At 44.2% G+C, this 12,483-nt stretch overlaps 1 protein-coding gene across 1 annotated transcript; it reads right to left on the bottom strand.

Annotated features, from left to right (window-relative positions):
• Positions 1-1,552: 1,552 nt before the first annotated feature.
• Positions 1,553-2,566, bottom strand: LOC108786795 (adenosine receptor A3-like). Its single transcript, XM_018556168.1, has one exon. It carries the CDS (start codon positions 2,564-2,566, stop codon positions 1,553-1,555), a length of 1,014 nt encoding a protein of 337 aa, XP_018411670.1.
• Positions 2,567-12,483: the final 9,917 nt, after the last annotated feature.

The raw sequence follows: 12,483 nt of genomic DNA, 5'->3' as shown, positions 1-12,483 counted from the left end.
CAAACTGTATCTAAAGCCAGAAACAAAAATGTTATATATTGCAGTTTACCAATCTTGGTGATATGGCGACTGCAGTAGTTTTCTTTTCTCAGGCTTTTTTCCCTTTATTTTTGCCTGGTGACCCTGCCAGTAACCCACGTCCTGTCCTAGGGTGTAGGCAGATAATATTAAACTTTAGTCCAGTTATGCATACATTTAAAAAATAATTAAGGGCCCACTTATACCTATTCATTGCGGATATATCCAACGGGGGAGAGTAGGAGCTTCTCATAATAGGCACAGAAGATCCAGAACCCACTCAAGGACCAATAAAATTCCCAAGAGACAGAAAATGTCAGATGCTTTGTTTCTTCTCAGTCTACCATAATGTGAAATATTAATATTGGGTGGATTGACCCTTTAAGAGATGGTTTTTGATGGCTTGACATGTGTCACTGTACTCTGCACGCTTTTCTTTGCGCGTGGTTTAATATGAGTCCCTTCCCTTTAATTAGTGGCTGAGAGCTGCATATGCCGCCGCAGACGTTAACCCCTAGGTTCAACAACATAATAATGAAATACATTGCAGCGAGAAGGTACGATAGCAACAGATCCCGCTACAGAAAGAAAGTGGGACATCTGCCATCAGCAGGAGCAAAATATGGGGCTTGAAAAGAGATTAACCAGCTAATTCCGCATGCAACAGCAATATACTTCAACTGACATTTCATGTAATCTGCAAGAATGCTAGCAGAGAATTTATAGGAGAATGGATATGGGACATTAAGTGGCATTGACAAAGATGAGACATGACAAAAAAGTCTAACATATCTGAAAGAATATTTGCTTTATTATGTCTAATTTTCATATATCATTTTACCACCCATAGGCTAACACTAGTAAAACCAATCCTACAATTTAACATGCAGCAACACAGACCAACGTTATAAGTGATTTTCCATTTGCAATGCCCTGGCTGAACGTTCTTCTTCCAGTGTTATGCCAACAAGCTTGGCAACGAAAGAGTTAAGTGCCAGAGGTGGTAATAAACACAGCATTTCTTCCTGACATCCTTCCCTGGTATTATGCACGGGGCAGCATTAAACTGACACCGGCTGTAATGGTGCTCCAGCAATGGTACAGATCATCCTCTTGAGGCATTTCATCTAGACTTCAACAAAACTGACCAATGACGTGGCCAAGTGTCCATCTTCGGATTTTTTTTTTTTGCTAAATTAGGGAAATATATAAAATATCTACAATAGATACAAGTGACCTAAAAATAAATAAGAACAATGTTTTTTTTTAAATAGCAGCCCACAGGAGTAAATAAAAAGACTACAAAAAATCAAATTAAACTTTGCCTGCAGGTTAAATGGTCTGATCACATCTGAAACCTCAGAGGGACTCAAATCCCTAATGGTTCTGCATTCTCAAGGACCTTTGCAATGTGAGGACCGAAATCTGTTTAACATTCGAGAACGTATGGTCCAGAGCTCAGCATCAGTTAACTGGCTTGCTATTTATGATTGTCAAAACCGTCACTCAACCTTTCAGAGAACATAAAAGGAATTCAAGCCGTTTCTGGAAAGAAAATCTCTTTGAGAACAGCTACACAAGGAGATGAGCTATTCTCCTTGACGGTGCACTGAGGTCTCGGCTGGTGGCTTGGGGATTTGAACACCTGTCTGCTGAAAAGCTCGCGGACCCCTTGCCTGAATTTCAAGTCACGGGCGCTGTAGATGACGACATTCCAACAGCTGTTGGAGGTGAGGATCCAGAATGCATAGAAAGAAAACTCACACCAGTCATAACCTAAGACATTGCCCATCACAAACACTGCAATGGGACCGAAGGAGGCAGAGAAAGCAAAGGTGAGGATTCCGATGGTCTTGGCCGCTGTGATATCTGAAAATGAAACTTTACTGCATGTGCTCTGAGAGTCCGCCTCTAGTTGCTTTCTCACCCGGCTATACTGCCTAATGGCTGCAAAAGTTATAAAATTGATGGCATAGGTGCCACCTAGCAAGGAAAAGTCAAATGCCGGAAAGATGAGCATGATGTTCAAGGCAGGACCCTCTGGTGGCAAAGCAATGAAGGAATATGTGCACATTTTGCTACATGTGTTGTACTCCAGAGTTAAGTTTCGACTGAAGATCATGGGCACCATGGCAAAAACAAAGCTGAAGATCCAGCAGAACACGGCAAGGAACCCGGTCCTTCTCCTAGTAATCACAACCCGCTTATGAAGAGGTCTCAGTACAGCAATGCTCCTCTCAACGGACATCAAGAATATGGTGGAGATGGAGACAAACGTGCAGCCAGCGAAGATGGGACCCATGATGAAACAAGGAATTTGGGTATTAATGACTGGTTCGGCAGCTCTAGAAACATTTTCCAGTCCATACAGAAGACGCATCACTTCCACGTACACAGAATAAGGCACTACCAGCACTCCAACTGCCAGGTCTGCCAAAGCTAAAGAGATCTTCAGGAGACCCTGAGAGGCCCTGAGCTGCTTAGTCCTCACAAAGACCAGAAGACACAACACATTGCCCACTGTGATTGTCACAATCAGTAGCACCATGACGGAAATCTTACAGGTGTCCCCAAGCAGAGATGTGCTGCAGATGCTGCAATTCCAAACGGTGGAAGTATTTTCAAGCATTGGAGAAACGAAGGTAACGCAAACTTAAAGTCAAGAATCCATCGGTTAGGCTTTCTCTATCCAAAGCCAAAGAAAAAGGTGAAAGGTACACTTCTTAACTCTAGTTCAGGAACATCTTTCTGATCCACACTGCAAGTGGCGCTGCGCAGCATGCACCCACAGGTAAATATTTTGAGCCCTGAGCAAACAAGGATATTTCTCTTGCAAATTGAAAGCAATTCAAACACTGCATGCAGATAACGGATTGGCAGAGGCGCTAAGCGCAATCACTCTTTGAAGAGCATTATTAGGCTAGTTCCTTCCCATACAGCAAGGGGACGGATGAGTGTTTGCTTTGCACTGAAAACGCAGCCAGAATCTGTCCTCAAACAAATAGAAGTCAGCAGCTCCAGATGTATTCAGCTGTACATAGAGTTCAGGCAAAATCAAAGTCTGTTGGCAGTGCAGATGAGAGAAGCATTCAGACCAGGATAGTATTGCAGAGGTAGAGTGGAAGCAGTTAGCATGCTAGTCTGGACCCGATTGTATTCCTCTGCACTCCTATCTTTATTCTTATTGACCCTCTCTCCTCCTCTTATCAATTCCCACCCCTTTCTGTCTCTCCCTCAATCAGTAAACTCACTCAACTCCCCTCTTTCTTCTCCTCCTTTCCTCCGCCTCAATTCTCTTTATTCACCATCTCTCCATACAGTAATCCAGCTGCATTTGTATGTAGTCGCCCCGCTGAGCAGGAACAGAAATTTGTTAACACTGGATTACAAGCTGTTGCTTCCATATCATCGCTTTGGCAGTTGCAGAGTCTTGGTTTCTGGGGACAGATGAATTTTGGAGATTAGCCCTTGGAAATATTTCTTCCTCGAAATGTCCCTTATATTAAACATATAAAACTTTTATACCCTAATGTTACATTTTGATTAGCAAAAACATTTTTTATTTTACAGTTCACCAAATAGACCAAGGTAGGGTTATTGTGTGAATCACATGTACGCTGTAATTTACACACACACACATATTAGGGCTGACTAATATAATTGAGTAGTAGACAAGTAACCCCGCAAAAAAAATTGTTTCATTTTGTTTCAGATCAATCCGGATTTTTCTTTCGTTGAAATCATTGGGATTTCAGATCTGTTCGAATTTTCGTTCCGGAACGATGTCACATGACCTCGCCTGTATTGCAATCCCCAACAGCCAAAAAAAACATCTGACTAGATAACAGTCCCATGTTCGATTTAGTTTAGTTTTGATTGAAATTCGGACAGATCCAAATTTTTGTTACAGGACCATTCGGATTAGTTTGCGTTCAAATTCGGAAAATTGAATCCATCCGAATGTGCGAATTTAACGAAATTAGTACGAATATCCATTTGGAACAAAATTAAATTTACATGTCTATTGGGTAGATCCCCCGTTTGCCACCATAACAATCCTGACCCATTGAGGCATGGACTCCACTAGACCTGTATGCTGTGGTATCTAGTACCAAGCTGTCAGTAGCAGATCCTTTAAGTCCTGTAAGGTACGCAGTGGGGCGTCCATGGATCAGACTTGCCTTTTCCTAGCGCATACCACAAATGCTTAATTGGATTGAGATCTGGAGAATTTGGAGGCCAAGTCAACACCTCAAACTCCTTGTTGTGTTGCTAAAACCATTCTCGAACCATTTTTGCAGTGTGTTAGGGTGCATTATCCTGCTGAAAGAGGCCACTGACATCAGGGAATACGTTTCCATGAAGGGGTGTACTTGGTCAGCAATGTTTAGGTAGGTGGTACATATCAAGGGAACGTCCACATGAATGGCAGGACCCAAGGTTTCCCAGCAGAACATTTCTCAAATCATGGCACTGCCAACACTGACTTCTTCCTATAGTGCATCCTGGTGCCATCTCTTCCATAGGTAAGCAACACACACGCACCCAGCCAGCCACATGATGTGAAAGAAAATGTGATTCATCAGATCATGCTACCTACTTCCATTGCTCTGTGGTCCAGTTCTGATGCTCACATCTCCATTGTAGGCGGTTTTGGCGGTGGACACAGCCCCAAACTGCATTTCACTGTGTGTTCAGACACCTTTCTATCGGAAACCAGCATTAACGTTTTTAGCAATTTGAGCTACAGTAGCTCTTCTATTGGATCGGACTACACGGGCCAGCCTTTACTCCCCACATGCTTCAATGAGCCTTGGCCGCCCATGACCCTGTCGCTGGTTCACCGTTTTTTTCTTTCTTGGACCACTTTTGGTAGATCCTGAGCTCTGCAGACCAGGAACATCCCACAAGAGCTGCAGTTTTGGAGTTGCTCTGCTGCTGCTCCCAGTCGTCTATCCATCACAATCTGGTCCTTGTCAAAGTCACTCAAATCCTTACGTTTGCCCATATTTTCTGCTTCCAACACATCAACTTTAGGGACAAAATGTTCACTTGCTACCGAATATATCCCACCCAGGTCCAGGTGCTATTGTAAGGAGATAATAATCAATGTTATTCACTTCACCTCTCAGTGGTCATAAAATGATGTATATATATTTAAAGGACAATTTAAGTCTCAAATGTTTTATCTCGTTAAAACCATGTCTCACGAAAAAAAACATTTGCTCTCAGAGAAAATGCTGCTTCCAACACTTACACTTCAGTGCTCTAAGCTGGCGGAGCAGAGTAACAGCGACAGCCCTCAGCCTGTAAGTGTCCTTACCAAGACTTGCACTGCTGAGAAGAGAAGGGAATGTCTGGGAACTAATTACAGAGTGCACTGGGCCTATCTTTAGTTCCTATTACACGTATTTAAACATTATTCAGAGCTGCTGCAACAGAAAAGTGAACTTTAACCCTTTTACTGCCATGGTTGTATGAAATATGTGGGCATGTACAAAAGGTTTGTTTACATTTTCACCCCTGAATTTTTGGTGGGAGTGATTTGAGTGGCTGTAAAGATTTTTTTTTGTGTGCCCAGCATTAGGCTAACTTGTTAGCCGAATTTGTGGGCGGAGCCCCACACATTTAAACCCCCCCGTTTCCACTACTCACCTGTCGGGAAGTTTGTGTCACCCGACCCTCCCTCACCCCTTCTATAACATTTTATTCTTGGGTATGGCCCCCTTATTTGCATACTGACCATAGTGACCGTGGCACATCTCAGGTCAAGTTTAAGTAATCAAAAATTGGGCAAAGTCTTCCAGTTCATTTTGTAAGCATGCAGCCACAACAAAAGTAAAACGGCCTGTCCTCCGCCAACATTCTGTAGAAAAGGACTGTTGTGATCTGTATGCGAGCAGTGGTCTCGCTTCAGCGGTCTGACACGCCCCCCTGTCAGAGCTATAGCTCTCCAAACAGTAAGGCTCATGCTCCCTGCTGATTGCACAGCTCTAGCTCTGACTCACAAGGGGGCGAGTCAGACCGCTGTAGAGAGACTACTGCTCTCAGGCAGACCCCAGTCCTTTCCTGTAGCATGATGGCAGGAGACAGGATGTTTTACTTTGGCTATGGCTGCTTCTTTATAAAAGTGAAATGCAAGACTTTCCACAACTTTGGTTTTGATGCACAAAGAGTTTATTTAGCTGATTTATAACATTCTATTGGGCTTTGAGGATTAGAATTTCAGCTGTTAGTGGCACACAGGAGAAAACTGTGTCTTGGATTGCATGATTCGGTCATTATGGAAACCCTTATAAGGATAATGTCAAACATTTGAGATTTCTCTACAGGATCGTGAACTGTTTACTTTTAGAAGGGACGAGAAACTCTTTGCGTAGGAGTTACTACAACACAAACATTTACAACAAAAGTCAGCTCTCTGCAGCCACTCTAACTCAGTTATATCTTGCATTCAGTTTCAAGGGAATGTGATGAACAAGGAAGAAATGTCTGCAATACTGTAATATGGGTGAATGTGATTTTTCCACTGTTGTCATCCGGGTGAAGTTCATTCTTTATGCCCTCGCTAGTCTTCTAATACAGGTCACTCATCAAATGTGCGTATTTTATGCCATCAATACCCAAACTACCCATTTTTTACTGTTCATACATATTTAGGTTTCCCCCTTTCCTCTCATCGGCAGATGCATGATGGGATTTGTAGTCTCACCTAGGGCCATATATATGCCATATAATGAGGCAGACCGAGACAGTTGCTTCAAGTGGTATCTCTTTTAAGGTCACGTGGGTGGAGGTAGGGAGAGTGTGGCATGGCTGGTCTACTGCACAATGTTTGCAGTGTGCCTGTCGCCCCCTTTCCGGCCAGAGCATCCCAGGTATAACGAGTTGGGCAGGTAGATGTCTAAGGGCCATATACATCTCCCTGCTTCTTAGCAACATGGAATGCTCTGGCCGGTGTCCCGCCCAGATCCTGGCAACCAATGACATCACCGGTTGCTAGGAGCTGGGCAGGCCGCCGGCTAGAGTGGCGGTATCAGTCCAGCATTCCCAGGTCAGCACCGCCACCCCCCAATGAGTGCGTGCACCACAACCAGTCCCAGGTGGCAAAATGGATCGGGACAGGGTGTATGGCCAGCTTTAAGAGTGAAGGGCCGCTTTCAGCAGCCCTTTGTACAAACCGCCGCTCTCATGAAGTGAACGGGTGACTCGAAAATTCTTGGTATTATGGAGAATTGCCTTCATTTAGCAAACAAACAGGGACAAAGGCGGGCAGATAAGGATTTTACCTGCATCCGCGATACTTTTATTAATATCGGATAACCTTTGTACTACGGCAAAAAACATCCCCTTTGTTTACCATCATTTGGGCGCCTGGAACTAAGACAATTTTGTAACTGGAGCTGTTAGTGATGCGAGGACTTTATACACAATGTGACCGTGCAACTTTACTAGCAAAATACCATATTGCATTACACAAGCCAAGATAACAAAGGAGCCTACGGACTCCCAGTTCTGTAATGCGCTATGATTATATGATTCAGCCGTATGCGCAGTACCTCCCCGAGACTGCACATCATCATGTATATGGCACTTAAACCTTTCAGTGCTGAGGCTTCATGAAGACTTCCAAATCATATACTTCTAACATTAAAAAGTGACAGCTAATCAAACACGACCCAACTGGCTAACACGGATTGCGCTTTTTTTTATTACAGTGGTTTTGGCGCCGGTTGTGTTCTGCTCTGATTTGTTACCATTAACCACCAGCACCCTTAAAGTGTATTTCCCCTTTTGCAGTCAAATTTGAGAAAACCCCTCTATACGTTGGTTGTGTGTTCCCATTCACGTATGTTTTGCTGCAGCAGGCAAAACGTATGTTTTGCTGAGCACCTTCACAATGATCTGTCTTTATAGAAAGGCTTATGACTGAAATGTAAGAGTTGTGTTTCTCTCATTAACTTCATTAACATACAATGCAGAAGCCAGGATTGTCATCCTTTAACCCTTTCTTAGGACAGGCAGGTGTTTAAATCTACTTTACAAATGATAATAAACAAACCCCTCATAGCTCCGCATAACATTACAAAGAAGGAGCAGCAAGTAGAGATGTTAACCCTTACATAGTTACATAGTTAGTCACGTTGAAAAGACACTAGTGCATCGAGTTCAACCTATAGAGACAAGAGGAAAAAAAAGAAAAATCTAATGTACCTTAAGTATTAACAAAAATGTATCTTATTTGTGTATCAGTCAGCTGTAGATCATCAAATCCTCTCTGAATTGGTGCTGACACTGTCCTTCCTTCTGGAGGGTGGCTGCTTTTGTTCCCCATGGTCCCTGTGTGTATTGTAAAGTACAGGGGCAGACTGACAACACATGGGCCCCCCGGGCAATACAAGATTATGGGGCCCCCTTGTGCTCCGCCCACATACAAGCCCCACCCACAAGCCCCCCGCAATAGTCTGAACAATGCACATTAACGTGCATTGTTTTTTCTGTCTAGTTTGGCTCCGCGCATATTCATACAGCCGAATACGCGCAGACAGTATGAATGGAGCTGTGACTATGCACGGCGGCTGTCCATGAATAGTCAGCTGTACGTATACGTGGGGAGCCGCACAAAGCAGAAAAAAAATGCACCTTAACCTCTTGCCGTCCGCCCGTTAAGAAAAAACGGACGGACGGCTGACTCCTATCTGCGGGTTGCCGTCGCTAGACGGCATTTTTTTCCTGCTCGCGCGCGCCCCCTAGCGCGCGCGCACGGGCAGGAAAGACCCGCTTGTTACTACAGCCGTTAACGGCTGTTTCACATACAACCGATCAGCGGCTCTATAGCCGTCGATCGGTTGTATGGCGTGAATTTCAGAGGGCCTCTATTGCGGAAACCACGTGGCCCCCAAAATAGTGCAAGTGCATTAATTCGGCAGATTTCGTGCGTTCGTGGCTATATAATGGCCACAAACGAGTGGAATCATGCAGTTGTTTCACATACAGGTATTCCTCACTTAACGACCGAGTTCCGTTCCTACGACCAGGACGTTAAACGGATTGGTCGTTAAGTGAGGAACGCTATACAGTACTGTACTGCATTAGTACAGTACTGTATAGCGTTGCCGATGTACAGTACCGAACAGTGTACTGTACATCGGGCAATTAAAATACTTACCGGAACCCGCAGTGAAGATCGGAGGACACCACTTCCGCCGGCGACACGGCGCGCTGACGCTGACGCGCAAGGTCGGAGGTCGAGCGGCGGTCCGTCGTAAGTGCGAGTGGTCGCAAAACAGGTAAGTCGGTAAGTGAGGAATGTCTGTATAGCGTTTGCGTCCCGTGCGGAAGACCAAGTGGGAAATGCAAACCCTAAATGTGAATGGAGCCTTATATTACATTAAATTAAGTATATCAAAATATACTATAAAATATTATAAAAAAATAAATACCATAAAATATTCACATAAGAATCCAAGATTTTTTTTTTTAGAAAAAAAAAACGGAAAAAAAAATCCTCCAGTGGGGAGCCTGGGACGGGACCTCAGTGGGGCCCCTGACATAAAAGGCAACGGGTGCAGCTGAGGGTTCTCGGAGGCACGCCGCCGTCTCTCAATGTAGATATGTAGTGCTTGTAGGAAGACGGTCCGGAGAGCAGCCAGCGACCTAAGGTGGAACTCTGCAATGAGGAGAGTCAGGAAAGCTGCTCAGACTTTGTACTGGGAAATCGGATTTCACACAAATATGTGTTGTAGCTCCGTCACTGAAAATTGCTTCTTCTTGGTGCCCAGAGGACGGGACGGAGAGCAGGAGAAGGTCCTCTCCCACACAGCAGGATCTGCTGCCTGGCGGTGCCTGCCGTGTCTGTAGCAGGTCCGCCAGGCTGCACAGACCTGACTGTCACAGCCTCTCCGTCCCCGCACAGCTGCATTAACAGGCAGCGGTCCTACCACTGCGGGTGGCAGAGCACTGGCAGGGGGATGGAGTGGCACTATCTCGGGGGGGGTTCACCTTGGCCATCTGGATGACAGCAATGGGACGCTCGGCCCGTCCAGAGAGAGTCTGGTGCAGGAGGCGAGCCGTAGTCTTCTCCGGGCTCAGTCAGCAATCCAAAAACTATTGGAGGGGGTGAGGCCACGGGCCCCCCTAGTGTCGGCGTATGGTCAGTCCGCCCCTGGTAAAGTAGTCACCGCTCCAAGCTCACTCCTGTGATGGACTACAATCTCATGTTTAGTTTACTAATTTGTATTGAGATTGTAGTCCATCACAGTAGTGAGCTTGGAGTGGTGACTACTTTATAACACACACAGGGACTATGGGGAACAAAAGTAGCCCCCTCCAGAAGGAAGGACAGTGTCAGCACCAATTCAGAGATGATTTGAGGCTCTACAGCCCAGTGATACAGAAATAAGATACAATTTTGTTAATACTTATGGTACTTGAATGCATTTTTAAGATTTAACTCCTGAGTTTAGTGTCACTTGAGGGCAAAGGGGGTCAGAGTAAGAGGGTCACAGAGGTTCAGGAATAGTAGGAATTTTGTATCCCTTACACAGCTGTGCCCCTAGTAAAACTGTACATTTTAAAATAATAATAATAATAATAATAACAATAACAATAATACTTTTTATTATTATTTAAAATAACATTATTCACTTTAATTTCTCTGTAATAAAAAAATATGTGCAGGATATTTATGAAAGCTGAACTCCTGGCAAATATAAAATACACAAATGAATGCAGCTCTGTAATCATTAGTGCATTTAAATGCATTGTTTTCAATGCAATCAGTGTACCGTAGACCCCACACTGGGGGAGTGAGAAGCAACACAAGGAGCCAGTCAGTTGTACTGCAGTGCTCATGTTGTAACAAGAGATAGACTGATAGGAGGAGAGAGCATAGTGATAGATGAGCTCTTAGGTCAGCTGCTTCTCCTTTTACTGTCCGGTCACAGGGTGGGGGAGGGACAAGACCTGTAAGTGTTACTTAAGCGTAGGAGAAAAAAATGAGGTCTCCTGCTCTGCCAGGCAAGGCTATGCTGTGTGACTGACCTGTGTAAATCTCAGGATTGGGTGGACAAAACAATTAAAATTCAGGTCAAACAGCTCCCATGTATGTATTTTTTTTTGTGTATTCAGCTGTCTGCCTGGAGTTCAGTGTAAAAATTGTCAGTTATTGTCCATTTAACCGATACGCACAGACTGTAATTTAGCCTGGGTATCCATGTTTCAATGACTGCCAGTCATGAAAGGATTGAACAAAAGAAGTATTATAAAAATCCCTCGTTAACCTCTTTTATATTCTCCTGTGAATGATAAGTTAATTCATATTGATAGCTCCCATTTAATGGCGAGTTCATATAATCATCTTACTGGACTTCACAGAAGTGGGATAATTGCTGTAATAATGAATAGAGAGCAGCTACACACTTGTCTCTCCTGTATGTTTCATTAAGGGGTTAACAGACATACGTGCCCTCGGGTGAGCCGATCCGCGTAGAGACAGCCCGAGAGGGCGATCTCCGTGTTTGGACTACAAAGTGCTGCGGAGTAAATTTTCATTCTTTTAATTAATGCTGAAGAGCGGCATTCACATCCAGGATGATGGGACCAATTAGAGCTATTAGCAGAATTATGCATTATATAATTATTCTTAGACATCTTAGTAACCTAGAAACGGACCATTTGATGTCAGAAAGGAGCAACGAAAGATTGGAGCTGTGGAATGGGGGGGAAGAGGAAGTGTGTGCTCCCCCAAGTATATATTTAAATCTATCACAAACATGTATAGTCACAAACGTGATACTATGTATTCCGTGTACATAAGTACCTTCAATGTGTGCTGCACACTGAGGCACGGGCTGGCATGCTTATGAACGATGAACAGTAAACTTTCTGTTATCCGGTGTTCTATCAAAATTTGTGACTGCATTGGAATGTGTGACCGGTGACCTGGTCACACATTTTAATGTAATCCCGCCCAGTTTTTTGGCAGTGGAATGTGTGACCGATCACGTGGTCACACATTTTAACGTAATCACGCCCACTTTTTCGGCGGTGGAATATGTGACCGGCAAAAGTTAAAGAATTCCAACTCTTTCTCAGCTGTTCCAGGGCAGATCGGCATTGCAGATGGTATGTGCAGGAGAACCGATCTGCCCTGAAACAGCTGATCGGTCCTGAAATGCCACTTCTATCCGACTTTGTGGAATGTGAGATCGCAGTCACAAATTCACATTTCAGGAAGTGCACTGGTCTGTCTAGTGCCATCAAGTCAATGTAGACTAATGGTGCCCTCTTTGGACAGTTAGTTCATTGTGACTATCCAGTAAGATTTCCTTACTGTGGATACAGTGCTAGGCCTTACTACTGCACAGGAAAGGGACAGACGCCAATTCACCTGCCAGTACCCTGCCAGACAAAGGCATAAAAATAAGAAAGGGCCTTTGAGAGGATTTTATTTCATTTAGTTTG

Source organism: Nanorana parkeri, unplaced genomic scaffold (assembly GCF_000935625.1).
Source record: "Nanorana parkeri isolate BGI_ZX_2015 unplaced genomic scaffold, ASM93562v1 scaffold227, whole genome shotgun sequence".
In the NCBI taxonomy this organism is placed as follows: Eukaryota; Metazoa; Chordata; class Amphibia; order Anura; family Dicroglossidae; genus Nanorana; species Nanorana parkeri.
Note: the sequence above shows the minus strand (reverse complement) of the source record. Positions and strands in the feature narration are given on the sequence as shown.